The 23,948-nt window shown below is 40.2% G+C and overlaps 1 protein-coding gene across 1 annotated transcript in view; it reads left to right on the plus strand.

Annotated features, from left to right (window-relative positions):
• The window catches only part of LOC110173792 (mitogen-activated protein kinase kinase kinase 11), a 180,597-nt gene that overhangs the window by 151,584 nt on the left and 5,065 nt on the right, over window positions 1–23,948 (plus strand). Inside the window, 4 exon segments of the mRNA XM_055156533.1 lie at window positions 3,802–3,973; window positions 8,334–8,446; window positions 10,886–11,122; window positions 11,125–11,550. Coding sequence (XP_055012508.1) covers window positions 3,802–3,973; window positions 8,334–8,446; window positions 10,886–11,122; window positions 11,125–11,550 — 948 coding nt within the window.

Genomic DNA, 23,948 nt, shown 5'->3' on the forward strand with positions numbered 1-23,948 from the left:
ATATATATATATTATATACCCACATATATACAAAAACATATCTACATATACTTACATACATATGCAAGTACACACACTTGTACACACATATGTACATACAAACATACATATATACATCATAAATATCCAGTACATATACTCAATATAAATGTTTACACACATGCATATCAACATATACATACATGCAGAAACATATTTCTGTTTATAGTCGTACAAACTAATAATAATATTAATCTAGGCACAAAGTTTATCGTTTATGATCGTATAAAATAAACAGTAACGATATATAATGATTCACACTTAGTAACTACTTAATTACTACCTACATTAGCACTTAACATGTATTTAATTTGCCTGTGCTGTATATAGTTACTCATAAGTATTTCTTACTTTATTACTCATGAACTAACCATTTGCGTGTGCATTTGTAAATGTATATTTAAGTACAAATTTGAACATTTATTAATGATTAGTAAACCATGAGAGAATGATTTACTAATAATGCATTATTGTTTCTCTGGAATTTGACCAACCTTAACAAATGTTTAATAAAGCATAATTAGTCTTCACTTTAGAAAAGCTCTCAGAAAGACTTAACTAACAGATAACAGCTGCCTGAATGATCATTGCATTGCATTATTAGTAAATCATTCTCTCATGGCTTAATATTCATTAATAAAAGCTCAAATTTGTACTTAAATATACATTTGTAAACATGCAAATGGTTAGTTCATAAGTAATTAAGTAAGAAGTACTTATGAGTAACTATTTACAGCACAGGTGAAGTAAGTGCAAGTTAAGTGCTAATTCAGGTAGTAATTAAGTAGTTATTAAGCGTGAATCATTATTAATTAAGTCTTTGTTCATGCTTTATTAAGGCTAAAGTAGGTGTAGTGTAAAGTGTTACCAATTTAAAACCACATGACTCATTTGCATAAACTATAAGCTCTGAAAAAAAACAGCTCTCTCCTTGTGCGCTGATGCAGTTCAGCTTCTGTTGGACTAAAGGACACGACTCGGTGGAATATGAGTGTTCTTTCTGTGACAGAGGGGTGTTCTGCTGATGGTGAGTCTGTTCTGTGTGTGTGTCGCCTTGGAGATGGTTCATGTTTTCAGAGATTATATGTGTGCAGGTTTAGTGCAGCTCTTTATTTAACATCATTTCACTTTATTTATGTTTTAAATATGCAGGGTTTGCTTGTAAAACATGTGTGAATGAAATAAAAATCAACTCCAGGTCTGTTTTTGATGAGGAAACAACATTTCTGTTTAACATGGATCAGTAAACAGTGTAATCTGGGCCTTTTAACTTACAGAAGACTCATTAAACTACATAAAAACTCTCCAGACTGAAGTAAATCCGCTCTGTGTGTGAGTGGAAATAACTGGTGTGAGTGACAAACACACTCACCTTGTTCTCGTGTGGGGTGAGATCCTCCTGCTCCTCAGACTCAGGCTGAGGTGTGGGTTTTCACGCTGGCGTCTGCGAGTGACGCCACATCTGTTAATCCCCATCGGCGCGGTGGAGTTCTGTCGGTGCTGCATCAATCCTTCCGTTCTAAACTAAACTGTATTAAACCAACGTACTTTACATGAAACGACACTTCAGCGCCGCGATTTCACACAGAACAGTTTAAAGGAGACGTGTGGATCCTGCAATCTGACACTTGAAATCAGATCTAGTGTTTTTGTGTCTGTTGTATCGTTACTTGGTTATAATCAAATTCACAGAGGAAAAAATTAAAAACTGGGACTAAGTCGTGGGCCAAACTAAATATTTATTGAAAAATTTCAACAACATCTGCATGTTTTCTCTTCTTTCGAGATCTGTAATGTTAAACCTTTTCTTATTAAAATAAGTTTTTAATAATAGTTTTTCTTAAACATTGAATCCAGAACAAACAGAATATAAAATATTAACAACATTTTAAATAAATAACGTCTCTATAGTCGATCTGTAGCCCACGGGCAGCTAATACAGATTTGATATGATCTTGTGGGTCCCGGGCCTGAGTTTGAGACGTCTGCTCTATGAGACCTGTGGATCAGATCCACTGTTTCCTGCGGATATGCAAAAAAATATCTGTGTCTCACGAGTGTGATCCACAGATTTATTTATTTTTTTTCATTTGTACGATATAAAAGAATGAGAACTTTGCACATGAGTTACTTGAGGCGGGTGTGTTGGAGGAGAGGGAGCAGCCCAAGAACATAGAGAAACATCCCGCACATCGTCTTACTTGCAAAATGTGAGATTTATTAGGACAAACATGTCCTAATATTATATTTTTCTATGTTCTTTCTATGTCTATATGTTTTATTTGTACCATAGTGAGTACGTCGCACTGTTGACAGTGGGCGTACGGTGAATAACACAGAACCTGAGTTATTATTGTCTAAAGTTGCAGATAAAAAACAAACACATCCGTACATTTTTCTCATTCTCATTGTCAGTATAAACTCAGAACCTCCAGAATTCACTCCCTGAGCTGCAGAGGCTGCACCAGCACTGACTCATGATCATTCATCAGGGTTCCCACGGTCATGGACGTCCCGGAAAAGTCATGGAAACTGAAAACGTCCTTATCCAGGTCAAAAGTCATGGAATTTTAGTATCTCTTTCACACAGCTCCAGCGTTCGGTTAAGTTCTGGTGAGACTATTATGATTATTTGTGATCATCTGCGCCTTTTGTTTAAAAGATCATGTTCACTATTTTGATTTTGAAATGAAAGGGCAGAGAATCGGTCGTGCAGTTCTTTGGCAGGACGTCGATGGACTTGTTTTATTATTAAGTTGTTTTAAATCAATATCGCGGTTTACAATGTACATAATGTAAAATCAATCCTGTGTACGAGTTTTACTAAAGAGCTCAGATAAAAACAGTGAACGGAGCAGGACTGGGGGAAGAATGACGCACTGTGGGGGAAGATTTTTAGTTTAGTTTAAGATTTTCAGCCCACGGGAAAAAAAAATCAACTTAAAACCTAAATCTAAATAAACGGTGCTAATTTTAATCATATATTTGATTAGACCCACTCACAGCAAGGGACCATAATCGTTTTTTTGGCACAATGAAAAAAAAAAAACAAAACAAAAAAAACGACTAAACCAGGACTAAACCAGGACTAAACCAGGACTAAACCAGGACAAAACCAGGATTAAACCAGGACTAAACCAGGATTAAACCAGGACTAAACCAGGAGTAAACCAGGACAAAATGTGTCTAAACCAGGTCTAAACCAGGTCTAAACCAGGACCAAATTAAGACCAGGACTAAACCAGGTCTAAACCAGGACCAAATTAAGACCAGGACTAAACCAGGACTAAACCAGGTCTAAACCAGGTCTAAACCAGGTCTAAACCAGGTCTAAACTAAGGCCAGGACAAAACCAGGACTAAACAGGTCTAAATCCAAGACTAAACTAGGACTAAACCAGGACTAAATCAGGACTAAACTAAGACCAGACTAAGACCAAGACTAAACCAGGACTAAACCAGGTCAAAACCAGGACTAAATCAGGTCTAAACCAGGTTTAAACCAGAACCAAACTAAGACAGGGACTAAACCAGGACCAAACTAACAACTACAATGAAAAAAAAAAAAAAAAAACACACACAGAAAACCTAGTAATTTTTACAAAAACTTACATACTGTGGCTCTTTATATATATATTTTTTTAAAAACTTGTCATAAATATTGGATTTTTTCTTCTTGCAGTTTTGCCCTGTTTCTGTATTTTCTCGTGTTTCCATGTAAATATTTAGTTTATATTTTGACCTCGTGTCTCTGTGTCTGCAGTGTCTCCGAGCGACCACAGCATGGGCGGCTTCATGAGTCCCGTCTTGTCCCTGGAGACGCCGTCGCTCAAACAGGCCAACGGAGAGCTGAGGCTGGGGCCCCACTGGAGGCCCCAGAGCCCCAAGAGCCCCAAGAGCCCCAAGGTCCTGCGCCTCAGTCCGCAGGAGAGCAGGTACGAAAAACCAACCAAAAGAATCACGAACTGAAGATCACGTCCTGTCAGGGAAAAACAAACCGACTGAAAACAGACAAAAAACTGAAAAACAAACCGACTGAAAACAAAACAAAACTAAAAACAAACAAACTAAAAACCAACCAAAAGAATCACGAACTGAAGATCACGTCCTGTCAGGGAAAAACAAATCGACTAAAAACAAAACAGACTAAAAACAAACCGGACTGAAAAAACAAACCGACTGAAAAACAAACCGACTAAAAACAAACCGACTAAAAACAAACCCACTGAAAACAAAACCCACTGAAAACAAACCCACTGAAAACAAACAAACTAAAAACAAACCAAAAGAATCACGAACTGAAAGATCACGTCCTGTCAGGGAAAAACAAACCGACTAAAAACAAACCGACTGAAAAACAAACAGACTAAAAACAAACCGACTGAAAACAAACCGACTGAAAACAAACCGACTAAAAACAAACCGACTAAAAACAAACCGACTAAAAACAAACCGACTGAAAACAAACCGACTAAAAACAAACCGACTGAAAACAAACCGACTAAAAACAAACAGACTAAAAACAAATCGACTGAAAACAGACTAAAAACAAACCGACTAAAAACAAACAAACTAAAAACAAACAGACTGAAAAGAAACAGACTAAAAACAAACCGACTGAAAACAAAAAAACAGACTGAAAACAAACCGACTGAAAACAAACCGACTGAAAACAAACTGACTAAAAAAAACCCGACTGAAAACAAACAAACTAAATACAAACAGACTAAAAACAAATTGACTGAAAACAAAAAAATAGACTAAAAACAAACCAACTAAAAACAGACTAAAAACAAACTGACTGAAAACAAACCGACTGAAAACAAAAATACACTAAAAACAAACCGACTGAAAACAAAAAAACAGACTAAAAACAAACCGACTGAAAACAAACCGACTAAAAACAAACCGACTGAAAACAAACGACTGAAAACAAACCGACTGAAAACAAACCGACTGAAAACAAACAAACTAAAAACAAACCGACTGAAAACAAACCGACTGAAAAACAAAACCGACTGAAAACAAACCGACTGAAAACAAACCGACTGAAAACAAAACAAACTAAAAACAAACCGACTAAAAACAAACCGACTGAAAACAAACCGACTGAAAACAGACCGACTAAAAACAAAACGACTAAAAACAAACAGACTGAAAACAAACCGACTGAAAACAAAAAAACAGACTAAAAACAAACCGAATAAAAACAAACAAACTAAAAACAAACCAAAAGAATCACGAACTGAAGATCACGTCCTGTCAGGGAAAAACAAACCGACTGAAAACAAACAGACTAAAAACAAACCGACTGAAAACAAACAGACTAAAAACAAACCGACTGAAAACAAACAGACTAAAAACAAACCGACTGAAAAAAAAAACAGACTAAAAACAAACCGACTGAAAACAAACCGACTAAAAACAAACCGACTGAAAACAAACTGACTAAAAACAAACCGACTAAAAACAAACCGACTGAAAACAAACAAACTAAAAACAAACAGACTAAAAACAAACAGACTAAAAACAAACCGACTGAAAACAAACCGACTGAAAACAAAACGACTAAAAACAAACAAACTAAAAACAAACCGACTGAAAACAGACCGACTGAAAACAAACCGACTGAAAACAAACAAACCGACTAAAAACAAACAAACTAAAAACAAACAGACTGAAAAGAAACAGACTAAAAACAAACCGACTGAAAACAAAAAAACAGACTGAAAACAAACCGACTGAAAACAAACCGACTAAAAAAAACCCGACTGAAAACAAACAAACTAAATACAAACAGACTAAAAACAAATTGACTGAAAACAAAAAAATAGACTAAAAACAAACCAACTAAAAACAAACCGACTAAAAACAAACTGACTAAAAACAAACTGACTGAAAACAAACCGACTGAAAACAAAAAAACAGACTAAAAACAAACCGACTGAAAACAAACCGAATAAAAACAAACCGACTGAAAACAAACCGAATAAAAACAAACCGAATAAAAACAAACCGAATAAAAACAAACCGAATAAAAACAAAACAACTAAAAACAAACCGAATAAAAACAAATCGGCTAAAAACAAACCGAATAAAAACAAACCGAATAAAAACAAACCGAATAAAAACAAAACAAAACTAAAAACAAACCGAATAAAAACAAATCGGCTAAAAACAAACCGACTTTTTCTGAGAATCTGAAACAGTTTGTATATGAAAGAAGAAAAGTGCAGAAGACGTGAAATAAAGAACACAAGACAGGGATTTTTGTGATAAAATGGGCTAAACTAAAACCAGGACTAAACCAGGATTAATCCAGATCTAATCCAGCTCTAAACCAGGTCAAAATCAGGTCTAAACCAGGTCTAAACCAGGTCTAAACCAGAACCAAATTAAGACAAGGAATAACCAGGTCAAAACCAGGACGAAACCAGGTCTAAACCAGAACTGAACCAGGCCTAAACCAGGTCTAAACCAGGTCTGAACCAGGACTAAACCAGGACGAAACCAGGTCTAAATCAGTTCTAAACCAGCACTAATCCAGGTCTAGACTAGGTCTAAACCAGATTAAAACAAGGTCAAAACCAGGTCAAAACCAGAACCAAACTAAAACAAGGAATAACCAGGTCTAAACCAGCTCGAAACCAGGTCTAAATCAGGTCTAAATCAGGTCTAAATCAGGTCTAAACCAGGTCTAAACCAGAACTAAACTAAAACAAGGAATAACCAGGTCAAAACCAGGACTAAACCAGTTCTAAACCAGGTCTAAACCAGGTCTAAACCAGGTCTAAACCAGGACCAAACTAAGTGAAACTTAAGGCCTCAACTCTTTCCAAACTTTAATGTGAATATCTCCAGAATTATTGGTCGTATTGACACAAAATAAAAACTGTAGTGTGTAGAAATAATTTTTTTTTTTTTTAAAATTCCCCATATCACCCAGCTCCAAATTGTCCAGCTAAAAAGAGTCAAAGGGATATGTCAAATTATTTTTATTTATTCCAAAAAAAGTGAGTAGTTTATATAAAAATCTGGCTCTGGCTCTGGTGGTGTCGCCTGTTTGTCTTCAGGGAGACAGATATTTTTAATTCCACACTTTGAAATATTTCAGACAAAGCAAAACGATCCTGGGCCGCCAGCACAGATAGACGACACATCCACGGTTTTCTCCTTCTGGGTCTATAGACGGGGTCAACATCAGTGACCACACAGATCAGAGACGCATTTTAGGTTTAAACCAACTGGATTTCAGCTTTGAATCTGGCAACACAAATGAAAGACTCATGTGAGGCTCATTTTTCTTTCTGAAATTACAAAATAAAAAAACTTTACCAATTTCAGGCCTAAACAGTGAGAGATACATCATACTATAATACTCCCTACAACTGCACAACAACTCACCCTTATGTAACAGATAATACTCCCTACAACTGCAAACAAGACATTATATTTAACCGTTTGTTGAAACAGAGGTGTTGTGAATCCGTGTATCATTCTTTCATTTGTTTTTCAAAATAAAACCAAAAATAAGAAAATGAAAAAAAACAACTATTTTCTTTATTATTTGTCTCCAAAACCAAAATGAATAAAACAGATAATGTTTTTCGATTTTGTGTTTAAATGAAAAATGGAAAAAAAAAAAAAAAACAAAAAAAAAAAACAAACTTAAACTGCGATGCCAAATTGAACCAGGACTGAACCAGGACTGAACCAGGACACCAGAACCGAACCGGGACCGAACCGGGACCGAACCTAGACTAAACCTGAACTAAACCTGAACTAAACCTGAACTAAACCATGACTAACCTGTTTTCAGTCCCAGTTTGGTCCTAGTCTCAGTCCTGGTCCTGTTCCCGGTCTTGGTCCTGGTCTAAGTCCTTGTCTCCGTCCCGGACCTGTTTTAGTCCTGGTTCAGTCCTGGTTCAGTCCGGTGTCACAGTTTTTAAGTCACCTAAACGGGAAATGGTCGTTATCCGCTTTTTCCAAAATCAAAAACTGAAAAAAACCAATCATTCATTTTGATTTTGGAGACAAATAATGAAGAAAATAGTTGTTTTATCATTTTCTTATTTTTGGTTTTATTTTGAAAAGCAAATAAACGAATGACACACGGATTGTTGTGGCCTTCCTTTCAATCAGAACAGTCGTCTTTGCGATAATCATGCCTTCAAAACTTCTTTCCGTGTTGTTGTTTTTGTCGTCAGATGCTAAAATAATCCTCTAAAAGATGCGTTTTCTCGACTTTCACTCCTATAAACGTCATGACGCTCCATCTCTGTTCTGTTTTTCCAGTTTGTCGATGCGGGCCAAGCTGCTGGAGTCCGACAGCAACGAGAACCGGGAGTCCAAGGACGATTTCGAGACGTACCGACCCCAGACGCCCACGCCTCCGCCCGCCCAGAACGGTGAGACCACATCACGGCCGCTCGCTTTTACCCGCCGTTATAACTCACTCTGGCACCGGGCCGCGATCTGAACGACACGCCCCTGAATAAAACATGCGCCGAGGACTTTTCTCTCCTCCTCCTCTCTCCAAAAAAAAAAAAAGTCTGGGATCAAAAACACGGAACAGATTTTAGGAGGTTATTATTTCATGACCATTAGTGAAGTATTTCCTGTGGTTAGAAGATCTTTTGTAACAGACCGATGAGGCTGATGGATGCCAGCACACACACACACACACACACACACACAGTGATACTAAGCAATTTGGGAGTGTCTTGCCGAACCAGGACCAAACCAGGACCAGCTCTGCGTCTGAAATGTGACACTGACAGGATGGTTTGAGTATTTTGTGTTCATGAACCTCAAGATAGAAAGAGTTAAATATAAAAGTTAATCGAAATAGTGACGATGGTAGCTTCCGGAAAAAACACAACACGAAACACGAGCAATGGAAAGATCGCGGCGCACAGTTTTAGACATAATGAGGAGCGGACGTATTTTATGGATAAGTTTAGAGAAAGTGACTTTTATAGATTTCAAAGTGATGTTGAAGTTGATTATAAAGTGGAAAACAGCGATAGCGACAGACTTTCGGGGAGAAGGTAAGACGCTGATGCATCTGTGTGGAGTCCTGCGATATCCGAACAAACTATCCGGGCTTTATACTCGATTATGAACCAAAATTGCCCTGAAATCACTCGTGGAAGTCTGTTTTCTTTTATGCAGTTATGCTCTATGGGTGTAGCCCTAGTAACATATGTATGGGTTGTTCCTAGTACAAGTCCAGGGGGGAAAGAGTTAATGCCGCTGGGACAACCTGTTAAAAGCAGTGGGTCTGGCAGTTGTTAGAGCGAATTCCATAATTAGGAATAGGAATTAATTTATGGACAAAATAGCAAAATAAAAACCCCAGGATGATGTGGAGTGGGTTATTACGAACATTTTAAAGACCAGCTCTTGGGGTTGCTCTGTCCAGTCTATGAGAGGGACCCACCTCCAGATCTTGAACTAGTCTTGATCAGGACGAGCTTCGCTGGAGGATTTGACCTGTTGTGCGCCAGAGTATTTGAAGGAAACCCACCCAGACACAGGGACAGACGCCAAACCCAGAACCTTCTTGCTGTGAGGCGAAAGTGCGAGCAAAGAAAACAAAATAAAAGAAGATTAGACATTTTATGAGTAAAATAAACCGTTAGAGAGCTTGCATTTACTCAGGACAGTCCCAGCTTTGAGCCCTGTGTCCCCTGTCCCAGCAGATTTATCCAAAACTAGTGATTTGTCCCAGTTTCATACAAGAAATGCCCCATGTGTCCCTATTTTTGACCAAATTGATCCCTGCCAACAGTGACGAGAGGGATACATTGTCATTTGGTTTGGTAAAATATGGAAAATCTGCTTAAAAATGACCAAAACACAAAGAAAATGTGACTATACTGACTCACATGTTCGTCATAAATGGTCTCTGTGTAACAATTTTCCTTAATTACGCATTCGTTTCACAATTTTATCATTACCAACCATTGAAAAAACACGGCATGTCCCAGTTTTTTATTTTAAAAACTGGTCACTGTACTGAAAAATTTAAAAAATCATCTATAAACATGAAAGAATTAATGATAAAAACATTTTTTTTTTTTTTTATTTAAAAGGGACAATGCATATTCATGAACATATACTTGTAAATACACCAGAATTAGCCCGAAGGTACTTTTCATCTGTCGTCCCTGGCAGGTCAGAGAGACAGAGACATAAAACATAAGAACATAAAACGTGTCACAATAGACAAACACACAAGCATGACACACAACACTGACATTTACACAGGAGCAGAACATTAGTGGTTACAGATCTGGTTTCTCTTAAGCCGTCGTTTCAGATTAGTTTTAAATGAAGTGAATGTGGTGGAGACTCTTCTAGCAGCTGGATGTTGTTCCAGATTTCTGTTCCTTGACTGATCACACCTGTTGACTGAAAGTTGTTCTTCTATAGAGTTTTGCACAGTCGTCTCTGGTCGAGGCTCTTGTTCCCCGACCACTAGAGCTGGACTTGGGCTTAATGAACTCACCCAGAGCTGCTGGAGCGAGTCCATTTAACACTTTGTAGACTGAGCAGGAGAGTTTACATTTTTACGATATTATACTTCTGTAGTATGAGACAATGATGAAACGATAAAGATTTACTATCAAATATCTTTAACGCTTTTTTAAAAAAGTGATTCTATTATTTTTAAGGTTGTCATGTTTGTCAGTGACCAGTTATGCAGTGTTCAATATGAGAGAAAATCCTGCTGTGGAGAAACATTTTAGCTGCATTTTCTGGCAATGATGATCTAATTTGCCTAAAATTGTGAATATTCAAATTAAGAATTTTAAAACACTGATGAAACCTTTCTGTTGCAGGCTCTTCGTCCAAAGACAGCCTGCGCCTGCCTCTACCTCAGGGCGACTCGAGCAGCGACGGCGGGGGGTCCTCACCCGCTGGCTCCCCGCACCCAGAGAGGAGCTTCCTGGGCGGGTTTCTCAAGAGCACCCATCAGGCGCTGGTGGGCGGCGGCTCCCTGTTGGCCTCCGTGGCTCTGGGTCGCGCTCTGGACATGCCCCCTCCCGTGCCCCCCCGCAGCAACCCCCCTCCCTCGGCGAGCGCACCCCCTCCGAGCCGGACATCACGCTCCCGAGACCCCCCGCCCCCGCCGCCCTCGCCGTCGCCGCCGACCCTCCCGTAGTGGACGACCTGATAACCTTCTCCACGTCGGAACCGCTCCCCAAGCCGCTCCTGGACCTCGCGCTGCAGCGGCAAGAACTGAAGCCCCTCCCGCTGCTGCTGACCCCGCCCCCTCCCAACCCGAGGGAGAGGAGCGGGCACCGGACGCCGCAGACCCCGCACAGCCCCAAGGCGCCGCGGACCCCCCAGCAGCAGCAGGACGTTTGGGTGAGCTCGGTCGGCTCGGGGGAGTGGACTCACAGCGTCCAGGCGGCCAACGGGGAGCAGGGCTGTGAGGCCTGGGAGCCGCCCACCGAGACCCACAGGAGGAGGAACAGTCAGGGTCTGCACGCCTCGCAGCTCGGTGAGTGTGGAACGAGCAGTTATAAGAGCAAATATTTACACTGGAACTGATTTACAGAGAAAAAGGTGAAATAAAAAGCCCAGGATCATGTAGAGTTGGTTAATATGAACATTTTAAGACCAAAATGACGAGGTTCACAGCAGCAGGTTCTACAGATGCAAAGATATTTGATGTACAGTCGTCCCTCGCTATATCGCGGTTCACCTTTCGTGGTCTCGCTGTTTCGCAGATTTTTTTTAGGGCAGTTTTACATGCCTTTTTTTTTTACAGTCAAGTGGTAACGGAGGGAAACAGGGGCAGATTTTTTGACATTCAAATGTCTCTTATTCAGAAACTAGAGGAACTATTGAAATAAGTAAAGTATCAGAATGTAGGAAAGAGTTACACTCCAACAGGGTCAAGTTAAACCTGTGATATTCTTTCAAGTTGTTGACAAAAAATTTAAAAAAACTCATGTTCGGTAACGGAGGGAATGAAATATGCAGCACTTTTTGGGCAATAAATCCAAACAGTGATAACTCTTGGTTCTCACTTACATATCCTTAACAAACTGGTTTGAATATTTGCTTCATATAGTTTTCTACCATATGGTACAAGATTAGGTTTGAAAAACCTCTTACTTTTTGACTCATAAGATTTTTTATGAAGAAAGTTCATGGTAACGGAGGGAAAAGTAACGGAGGGAAAATTGTACAAACAAGTAGAAGGTGCAGGATTTTACATCATTTGTCGCTTTTTTCTTCTGAATACTTTAATATTACTTCAAAATGAAAGGAAACTATTTCTATAAAAAAATAAAAGCAAATTTTTATCATTTTAAATACTTTTTTTTTTTTGAAAAATCATGTACCTTCATCAACAGTTCAAAGATGGAATAACACAAGATATGATGAAATACATCCATTTATTTACATGATTTTCAGGTCTTTGAAATTTGGGAAATAATTTTTGTTCCATGTTTCATACATGGTCTGTTTAAAACGTCTGTAATTTAGAACCAAAAATGGTACAGAAAAAAGGTCAACAGTTTCATAAACTAGAGTACATATGTATCTGTTCAATACATTTTTATATCTGATGCAGTAACTTGAATTGTTGGCCTTGTTGTTTACTTCTGCTTGACTGGGCCCAGTGTATGAACTTGCATTGTGTCCCTCCGCCTGCGTCCTGATTGGCTGAGGGACTGTAGACCAGGGGTGTCAAACTCATTTTGTTCCAGGCGTCGTATCCAACCGACTTTGATCCCAAAGTGTCCGGATCAGAAAACTCATGTCATATAAACCCCAAAAATAACAATAAGTTCAAATATTTGTGCAGAGAAACACAAATCTATTACAGAAATTTTTAATTGATGAACTCTTTCTTTTACAAATATTTTAATTTATGAACAACCTGAAACTTTAAGAAAAATACAATTTCAACAACACAAGTGTTTTAACATTAACTTGTATGTAAATAGGAATAAGTCCATTTTTGTTGTAAAATCCTGCACTCGGCTCCACTTTTCTCATGTTGGACATTTTTCTGATGAGGGTGTCACGGTCAACAGTCAAAACGATCGTCCTTTAAGAGCGTTTGGAAAGAGACAAGTCTTCATTTGTGCTGCTCTGGTGGGAGGGGCCACGTACAGAGACGCTGGAGACGCTGCTGTGATAAACACCACAGAAAATTAACAAGATTTTAATAGAAAATATAATTAAAATATTTTAGTAGAAAATCAACCGAGGGCCAGATTAAAGGTCTTGGAGGGCCGGATCCAGCCCCTGGGCCGTATGTTTGTCTCCTGTTCAGTACAGAACGTGTTCAGCCAAATTGACATAAATGTTGGATCTCTCAGTGTGAATCTGAAGTGCTGTATGTTTGCAAATTTCTCCCCGACAAAACCAACAACGTCGATGAAACGTTCTGCGCCGACAAAGGCTTGAGAAGATGTAAACCATCGAACAAAAAGTTGGACTTCTGGACACGCTGAAGGAAGAGAGAAGTTAGGCAGCTGTGTAAAATAATAATAATAATGATAATAATAATAAACTCAATGAACAAAAATGATAAAATCAATACATAAAAGCAGTACTAACAATATAAAACAGATAAAAACAATAAATAAATAAATAGACAGACTGAAAACATTCTAAAAAGAGCAGAACAAAGCAGAGTTTTTACTTTTCGTTAGACATCTTATTAGTGAGTTGTATTTAACACGTCTCACTTGAAACATGTCAGGGTAAATACCACTCACTAATAAAAAGTTGTCCGACTAAAAGAAAATAAGCTGTTGGCGTTTGAGAATCGCTGTAGTTAAAATGTGAGTTGGAGGACAGGTCAGACTTCACTGGTGGAATCTCAAACTTGTTTTGATTCTAATGGGCGCTATGAAAGATACGAATATTTCACCAGCAAGGACAACGCCACAGAAATGCTTTAACTCTTTCACCCATGAAGACGACGTTTGACGACCGCCCTTGAGTCCTTAAAGGTTGTATGGAGGATTTTTTTTTGTTTCAAGTTGTCAATGATAGATTATAGAGATGCAGTAGCCTTGTAATTATGATGACCAAAAAAAAGAGAATAAAAATTCATCAACTCTGGACGTGGTGGGGCTAAACATTTGCCAATAGATAACGACACTGCCTCGTTATCTGTGAGCTGACAGGCTGTCAATCAAACTCCCTACGTTTCTAGCGTAACTGACTTGCCTGCGCCGCCGGTACGTGGTTTACGTACGACTGTCACACAGTCCACAGACGCAAGACGCACAGACGCTGTTTACTCCACCAACGCAACAGTTCGTAGCGGCTTTTTTTTGACCTATATCTTCCTCGCAGTTTCGCAGTTCGCACAAAGTTTGTTGCAATGGCGACAAGAATCCAGGAGCAGTTCGCCGCAAAAGAAAGTCCGTTTTTGAGGTCGCTGAAAGAAGAAGACAAGGGGAAAAGCAGCGAAGCCAAACTAAGGTGATTCTTGTAGATTCATTCCAGCGATGGCGCGACTGAAGCAGACGCAGGGTCTAAAGACTGAACCACTGGTCCACAAATTACTCCTGGACAGGAAACTTCTGCTTATTAATGAAAACGTACTTTATTTCCAAGAGCTAGACAAACGTTTTTCAGGACACGAAAGCGATATCCTATGTCTGAAAACGTAATTTTCAAGGCAAAGAAAGAGTCCGCTTGCTGCTGCGTGTTGTAGCTAGTTCATTCGCACTGAATCTCCGCGCAACCTTCTCTGCACCCCTTTCCTGCTCCTGTCCCCACTGCCCGAACCGCTCTTCTCCCTGCTCCTCACTTCTCGTCCGCGAACGAAATCTCCGCACACCCGCTCCCCCCGCTCCTCACTTCTCCGTCTTGCCTAACCAACACTGTAGTTAGTTGTTTACAAGTCATGTGCAGCACCGGCTGTAAACAAACCTGTTTCTGGCGTAAAGGAGGAGGAGGGAGGAGGCGTTTCTACGTAGGAGCTGTAGGGGAGGGGGGGGTTTCACGCATGCGCAACATTTGAAAAAGGACAAACAGTCGCTGGATTTCTCGTTCCTTGGAAAATCCTCTATACAACCTTTAATGACGTGTTCTGACACCTCCGCTGTTTCACTAAAGACGTGATTTGACGACCTTTAGAAACGATTCGGTAAACAGAGGCTGCGATAGGTCGGGGCCACTACAACCCACACTTGGCTGACCAATAGGATTCAAGGATATGTTTTCGCAGATTTTTTTCCGAAGTTAATCTAAGTAGTGACGATTGTAGTTTCTGGAAAAAAACACAACATGAAACACGAGCAGTGGAAAGATTGCGGCGCACAGTTTTAGAAATAATGAGGAGCGGGCGTGTTTTATGGATAAGTTTAGAGAAAGTGACTTTTATAGATTTCAAAGTGATGATGAAGTTGATTATAAAGTGGAAAACAGCGATAGAGACGGACTTTCTGCGATGTCCCAACAAATTATCCGGGACTTTATACTCGATTATGAACCAAAATCGCCCCGAAATCTGGATGTTGCTCAGGCGAGTCCTTTGAAATATTTCAGTCTTTTTTTTTCCAAGATGAGATGTATAACAGAATCGCTACAGAAAAAAACCTTTATGTGGAGCTCTGCACACGAGAAAGAAACCAAGATGACAAATACTGGACCCCCTCTGACGGGGAAGAGTTTTATTATTATATTATTATATTATTATATTATAATAAGTTAAAGGAGTTGAATAAGTTAAAATAAGTTAAATTAGTTGAAAAGTTAATAAGTTGAATAAGTTGAATAAGTTAAATAAGTTGAAATAAGTTTAAAATAAGTTGAATAAGTTAAATAAGTTTGAATAAGTTAAAATTAAGTTTAAAAAGTTGAATAAGTTAAAAATAAGTTGAATAAGTTGAATAAGTTAAATAAGTTGAATAAGTTAAAAAAAAGTTGAATAAGTTAAATAAGTTGAATAAGTTAAATAAGTTGAATAAGTTAAATGAGTTAAATAAGTTGAATAATTTAAATAAGTTAAATTTGTTGAATAAGTTAAATGGAAAACACAAATTAGGTGAACAACAGGTAAAAACAGGTGAACACTTGGCTATACTGTATGTGATATGAAATCTGTTTACATACTTTGACAAAGTGTATTTGTATTTTTTTATGAATATAGTACTGAGAACCTGTATATATCAAATGCTGAATGTAGTTTTTTGTTTTCGATTTTGCACCTGACCAGGTAAACTCACATGTTCAGTGAGCTGTTATACACCTGTAAATGAGTTGAATCACATTTAAACATCCAGAAATGAAGAGTTCAGAGTTGAAGGTTTCCAGAAATACCAAATATGTCTGTGTCCTAGTGTGAAAATCATTTATAATCACTCGTGGAAGTCTGTTTTCTTTTATGAAATTATGCTCTATGGGTAGGCCTGGTCATATATGTATGGGTTGTAGGGATGGGCATTCGATGAAATTTTCCTAATCGATCGATTATCGATTAATCATTAACGTTTTTATATTAAAATGATCATCATTATTATTACTATCTGCACTACTAACCTGCATAAATAAATTCAACTTTACGACATATAAACCGTAACGACTCTAGAGCCACATCAGCCCGTTTGACATTATAATGTGTTTAATTCAGTTTTGTTCAACTCTCACAGAAACGAAACTTAAAACCACATCACTAATTTGCATAAACTAAGTGAAGATAAAACTCCAGCTCTTGTGTCGCTGATGTGGTTCAACTTCTGTCGGATTAAAAGACATGACTCAGGTGAATACAGGTTAGTGTGACCAGATTTGTGTTTGTCAAAACCAGGACAGCGTACGGGGGGAGGGGGGCGGGGCCTCGTCATCCACATTGAGCGACTCTCACCTGGAAAAACTTTTTCCCACTGGACACAGAAACATATGTGCTGCTTTATACACTGTGCACATGGACTCACACTTGTCCCTGAACGCAACGGAAAGTGTGGAATTTCTTGTACAAAATCATCGTTAAATCCACATTTGTGCTTCGGTTCGTTACAGACTGACCCACTGTTTGTGTCTCGCTCCTTCTGATGCAGAGACACATGTACACACCTGTTTGGTCACGATACACACAGCAACATACATTCGGTTTGTCGATTAAAATTAACGTAATCAATGAAATTCTTAATGATCAATTATCGATTAATCATCCCCATCCCTAATGGGTTGTACCTCGTAGGCGTCCAAGGGCGAAAGAGTTAAGATAAAGATATTTAGACGATGTAGAGGCTGGGTTGAGACTGTGGATGTGGGCTCTGTCTCCGTCGATTCAGGATCTTCAGGCTGAAAGACGAACAGGAGAGAGAAAAGAGCGTCGTCTGCGTTGGGATCGGTCTGTGTATAAATAGGCCTGGTGGGTAATTGGAGGTGTGGCGGAGCTGTGGTTTTCTGCAGACGAGCGGGAGAAGGCGGTCGAGGCGTGGTCCCCCTCCTGATTCCTCACTTTTAATCATTAAGTCCTTTTTAATTAGATGAATTCAATCTTCGGCTCGACTCTCGTTTAAACGGCGCTGGAGCTGTGGGTTAATTGTTCGGTGGATTCATGGGTCAGTGATATTAACAGACCCAAAATGTAATTAGACGACTCATTATTTAACTGGAATTAGAAGGATTTGGGAGCTTAGCCCACCTTTTTTTTTTTTTTTTTTTTTAACATGTAAGTACGTTTGTTTAGTAGAACTGTTCTGCATAAAAAAGTTATTCTTTTAATGAAATGTACCACCAAGCCAAGTTACACATCAGATCTGTGGAAAGGCGACCCTGTTTGTGTTTATTTAAGCAATAAAAACACCTGTTATTGAATTGAATTAAAGAAAATTCAATGCTACTGTGGAACATTTCAGGCAAAGCATTAAAATCTCCATGAAAAAAATCTGTACAGGTACTGAAGAAAAAAATACATTAAAAAAATGAAAAATCTACTTAAAGGTTGTATGGAGGATTTTTTTTTGTTTCAAACTATCAGTGAAAGATTAAAATACCATTACAGAGACGCAGCAGCTTTGTAATTATGATGACCAAAAAAAAAAAAAAGAAAGAAAATCTATCAACTGTGGACGTAGTGAGGACAGATAAACATCAGCCAATAGAAAACGAGGCTCCCTCATTTTCTATTGGCTGTTAGGTTGTCAATCAAACTCCCTAGTATAATTGACTTGTCGGAGCGCGGGGATTACGTGGTTTACGCTGCGGTTCTTAGGGGCTTTTTCGAACTGTCGCTTCCTCACATTTCGCACAAAGTTTGTCGCGACGCGGACGAGAATCCACGACCGGTTCGCTGCAAAAGAAAGTCCGTTTTTGAGGTCGCTGAAAGAAGAAGAGAAGAGGAAAAGGAGCAAAGCCAAACTGAGGTGATTCTTGGAGATCTCGTCCAGCGATGGCGCGACCGAAGCAGACGAAGGGTCTAAAAACTGACGCGTCGGTCGCTGAATTACTTCTAGACAGGAAACTTCAACAGTAATTCTGAACGCGCACAAGGACTGTCGCTGTATTTCTCTTCCCTTAAAAAAATCCTCTATACAACCTTTAAGTAAAAGTCATTTTCAAAAATGTACTTAAAGAGTAAAACGTATATTGAGATCTAATTTACTATTATATTTTATCTGTTGGCCCAAGAATTTCCTCTACTACAGGTGCACTAAGGGAGTGTGAAGTCTCCCAGAGTGTTCGGCTCCAGTCAAGTGAAGCTCATGAGGATAGCAGTTATATGAGCAAATTTGGAGCCGAGTTCAATATTAGGACTAGAAATTTATTCACGGGCAAAATAGTGAAATAAAAACCTCAGGATCACGTAGAGCGAGTTAATCCGAACATTTTAAGACCAAACTGGCGAGGCTCACAGCTGCAGTTACAGAGAGAGGGATGGCAATTTTTCAGTTCTTCTATGTGAAGTCAGTTGGCAGAGGTGGGGACTTGCAAGTCGAAACTAAGCAGCTAACAAGGCAGCGTTTAACTTGCAGCTGCACGTTTAAGGTTTTTGCAAATTTCGTTTATTTGCGCTTAAGATTTGGGTGGCAGAGTTTCTAGGCAGCGTTTATTTGTGGCAGCGTTTAAGGTTTGGTGTTTAAGGTTTTTAGGTTTTGGTGGCAGCGTTTAATTGGTGGCAGCGTTTAAGGTTTTGGTGGCAGCGTTTAAGGTTTTGGTGGCAGCGTTTAAAGCTTTAATTTCATTTGGTGGCAGAGTTTGTCAGGTTTAAAAGCGTTTAAAGCAGCGTTTAAGGTTTGGTGGCAGCGTTTAAGGTTTTGGTGGCAGCGTTTAAGGTTTTGGTGGCAGCGTTTAAGGTTTTGGTGGCAGCGTTTAAGGTTTTGGTGGCAGCGTTTAAGGTTTTGGTGGCAACGTTTCCCGCTTTATAGTTAGAGCGGCTGCTTTCACAGCAATTGCCCCCCTCCTTGACTACATCGCTCCAAACCATGTGAATCCTCACAAAACTACAGTCGTTGCGCCGCGTTCCTCACTTTTGCCTTTCAAAAGTGTATTTTCAACCTCTGGGGACGTTGTATCTGCAGCAAATCTGCACTTAAATTGTTTTTTCTGGCCAAAAAATCTGAACATTGAGTAAAACTTCAAGCTGGAACTGTTAGTGCTGCGCTTTACTTTTTGAAAAGTTTTGTTTACTGTTCACAAGGAATTTATTTTTTATATAATATTTCATACATTTGTTGCTTATTTGAGAATATTTTATTTAACTTATTAGTTTTACCAAGCAGCACTTTGCTTTTATTTATTATTGGGCGTCAGTAGTTCAGTTGGTTGAGCGTTTGTCCACTGATCTGAAGGTTGGTGTAAACATCATGAATACAGAAGAATGCTGTCGTTGTGTCCTTGGGCAAGACACTTAACCCACCTCGTGTTCACTGGTGTATGAACGTGTGAGTGGTTCCTTGTTGTAAAGAGTTTCGAGAGCCTTGAAAGTGGAAAAGCGCAACAGAAAAATGTCAATTACTTTATTTTCCCGTTTGTTTAATGTTAAAACAAATTGTTGGTTTAATAAAAACACAAATGGTTTTATATTTTGTGTCGAAAATGAACCGAACCGTGACCTCAAAACCAAAGTACGCACTGAACTGTGATTTTTGTGTATCGTTACAAATCAAACCAACCAAAGGCGAACAGAAAACTTGCTTGGAGTCGTTCAAAACATTCCACATTTGGGTCACTGTCGTCTTACTGCAAAACCTTTCATTTCTTCATGTATTTTCACTATCACGAGAACAATGAAGAGTGTTTTCAAGAGCTTCACGTGTCCTTGGTACGTCGCACTAAAGTCAAGTTTTCATCTTTGAACTCAATCAGTTTGAAATCTGTGTTATTCCCCTCCCCGCGTCCCACGCTTTAAACTTTTCAACATTTATAACTTCTTTGCGGTAGCTTCAATATAGTTCTCCCTGTATGACAATGCTCCCCGCACGCTCGAATTATTATTGTTCCAGGATCGCTTTTTTTTTTTTTCTGCACAAGAGAGAATTCAATGGAGCGCGAAGCTGTTTCATTGACATCAAAAGCTCGTCTCGGGTTATTTGCATATCTCAGGTATAACAGCTGGCCCTCCGCTCGTCGTGCAGCCGTTAACCGCGCGCCGACGCAAGGCGAGCAAACCCCGTGCCCCCCCCCCCCCAATCTTTACTCGCAACGCCGCTTTCAAGTCCTTTCAAGGCTGAGCTGGAGATGAAGAGGAAAAAAAAAACAAGTGTGACTATGCAGTTTAGGGTAGGTTTAAGTTAAAAAAAAAAAAAAAAAGTTAGAAGAAAAAGTTGTTTATGCGAAAGGTTGGAGAGTCTGAGAGGGACTCAACACCTAAACTTTGCCCGTGACCACCTTGTTGAAAAGAAAAAGGTTGTGGAGAAATGAGGAGCAGTGTGATTGGTCTAACATAAGGGTCTTCAACCTTTTTTCTCCTTTACATCAGTGGTGAATTGTCTGCAGGCCTTAAAAAATATCTGAATCATAGACTGGTGTTAATTATATTATTATTAAATCATTCCAAATGGTGACTTAAGTGGAGGAGGTCAAGTATCTCGGGGTTTTGTTCTCGAGTGAGGGGAGGATGGAGCGTGAGATTGACAGGTGGATCGGTGCAGCGTCTGCAGTGATGCGGTCGCTGTATCGGTCCGTTGAAGGTGAAGCTCTTGATTTGCCGTCTTCGTTCCTCCCCTCACCTGTGGTTGTGAGCCCTGGGTAATGACCCAAAGGACGAGACCTGATACAGGTGGTCGAAATGAGTTTCCTCCGCAGGGTGTCTGGGACGCTCCCTTAAGGCTTTTGCATTTGAGTTTAGACGCCCCCGACGCGTGTCTTTGATGCCGTGAACGAACGGGAGAAAAATACTTGACGTGCGTCCGTTGCCCTGGAAACAAGAGCCCGGTCCTGGTCTTTTCCTAAACAATGTCAGACCAGACTGAGAGACTTGAGTGTTTTCATGACATAAAACATCAGCGGAGGAGATCGGGTCAATGACTGGGGCGTGTTTATATTTATACTCCACTAATGACACTGGATCAGTCCTGGTTTAGTCCCGGTCTAGTCTCAGCCTAGTCTCGGTCTAGTCCTTGTTTAGTCCTGGTTTAGTCCTGGTCTGGTCCTGGTTTAGTCCTTGCGATCTGCTTGGTGATTGTGGTGTATATATTTATTCTCCGTTCATGTTTGTGTTTCTCGCTCTGGCTCTCGGGTTTTTCTTCCTGATAATAACGTCGCTGCGTCTCTGGATACTCGTCCCTGATTGGTTGACGTGGTGCGTCTGACGCGAAAAGTTCAGCATTTTCAACTTCTTGACGCTGACGCCTTGGACGCGCGTCTAGAGTGTCGATGTGAAAAGTCTCAAGATGCACTGCGCCAGATTTGCACCTCGCTGACGCCGAAGGCAAAAACTTAGGACACTCTAGTCGCGCGTCCACATCGACTTTACATAGAAACTGGACACTTTGACGCTCTGCTGTGAACGGCCCTTTAGAGATAGAGTGAGGAGCTCAGTCACACAGGAGGAGCTCGGGGTAGAGCCACTGCTCCTCCACATCGAGAGGAGCCAGTTGAGGCTCAGGCATCTGTTCTGATGCCTCCTGGACGCCTCCCTCGGGAGGTGTTCATGTCCCACTGGGAGGAGGCCCCGGTTGAACGGTGGAGGGATGATGTCTCTGGACTGGCCTGGGAACATCTCTGGGTCACCCCAGAGGAACTGGAGGACATGTCTGGGGTGAAGGAAGTCTGGGAGTCCCTGCTTAGACTGCTGCCCCCACGACCTGGCTCCGGATAAGTGGAAGAAAATGGATGGATAAACTCATTCCAACATTTGAATGTGAATTTCTCCATAATTATTGGTCCTGTCAACACGAAACAAAAAACCGCAGTGATCCTGACATCCTGCGCTTTATCCCTGAAGTCAACACGTCTACGTTTTTAATAAGATGGAAGAAGATCAAATCAAAAATCAAGGATCAATCACCTCGGCCTGATCCTGAGCAGCAGACAAAAGCACCGCACGTCTCTCTTCAGCACGAGCTCCTGCCGACAGTCAATACAGTTTGAACCCGTCAGTTTAATTACACGAGTCTGTTTCTGCTCAGACCCCCTGCGTGCGCCCGACGGCTGAGGGCGATTCCACGGCTGCACAATCCTCGGCTTTGTAGAACAGCCTGTAGTGTGAAACGTGTCCTCGGGGAATCCTTCGAAAGCCCACTCCATTCTGCGGAAACAAGCGACGCCCACGTTCGGTTTTAGTCTCCGCGCGTAAACCGAATCCATACGAAACGCACGCACGTGTTAATATGCAGATAATGTAACTCGAACGGGGCCATGAATCATAACGCAAAAAATAAATATGGATTACGGAAAATGCAATTTAGCTTTAGTACTTGAGGAAATGTATGTTAATCCCGTGTGTCGTGTTGTGTTTACGGACAAACATAAACGAACACGGGCGACGTATACGGGAGGAAAATAGAACGATTTACATGTGAGGGAAGAACTGGGTTAATCTCAAAGGTTATCGGGGCGGAGTAAAGAGGTGTAAAGATGGAAAAATGAAAAGGCCTGGACCTGAAGCTGAACCGTGAGTTTTAAAAGTGTTTTAGGTTGAACTTTAAGCCCACGTGGTCCTTTTGTGTCGTCACTAACGCTGAAAAAATCTGGGAAAACTGAGAAAATGGTTTGGTTTTCTTCATCTAGATATCGAGGCCATGACAGTCTGGTTTAGTCCTGATTTAGACCTGGTTTTACTTCTGGTTTAGTCCTGGTTTTAGTCCTGGTTCAGTACTGGTATTAGTTCTGGTTTAGACCTGGTTTAATCCTGGTTTTAGTTCTGGTTTTGTCTTGATTCAGTTCTGGTTTAGACCTGGTTCAGTCCTGATTTTAGTCCTGGTTCAGTCCTGGTTTAGACCCGGTTTAGTCCTGGTTTAGACCTGGTTTAGTCCTAGTTTAGTCCAGGTTCAGTCTTGGTTCAGTCCCGGTTCAGTCCTGGTTCAGACCTGGTTTAATCCTGGTTCAGACCCAGTTTAATCCTGGTTCAGACCTGGTTTAATCCTGGTTTAGACCCGGTTTAGTCCTGGTTTAGTCCTAGTTTAGTCCAGGTTCAGTCTTGGTTCAGTCCTGGTTTTAGACCTGGTTCAGTCCTGATTCAGTCCTGGTTCAGTCCTGGTTCAGTTCTGGTTTAATCCTGGTTTAGACCCGGTTTAGTCCTGGTTTAGTCCTAGTTTAGTCCAGGTTCAGTCCTGGTTTTAGTCCTGGTTCAGTCCTGGTTCAGTTCTGGTTTAGACCCGGTTTAATCCTGGTTTCAGTCCTGGTTTCAGACCCGGTTTTAGTCCTGGTTCAGTCCTGGTTTAGACCTGGTTTAATCCTGGTTTAAACCTGGTTTAGTCCTGGTTTTAGGTCTAGTTTAGACCTAGTTAAGTCCTTGTTTAGTCCTGATTT

The sequence above is a fragment of the Boleophthalmus pectinirostris genome, unplaced genomic scaffold (assembly GCF_026225935.1).
Source record: "Boleophthalmus pectinirostris isolate CB_2022bp ecotype Guang Dong unplaced genomic scaffold, ASM2622593v1 HiC_scaffold_20, whole genome shotgun sequence".
In the NCBI taxonomy this organism is placed as follows: Eukaryota; Metazoa; Chordata; class Actinopteri; order Gobiiformes; family Gobiidae; genus Boleophthalmus; species Boleophthalmus pectinirostris.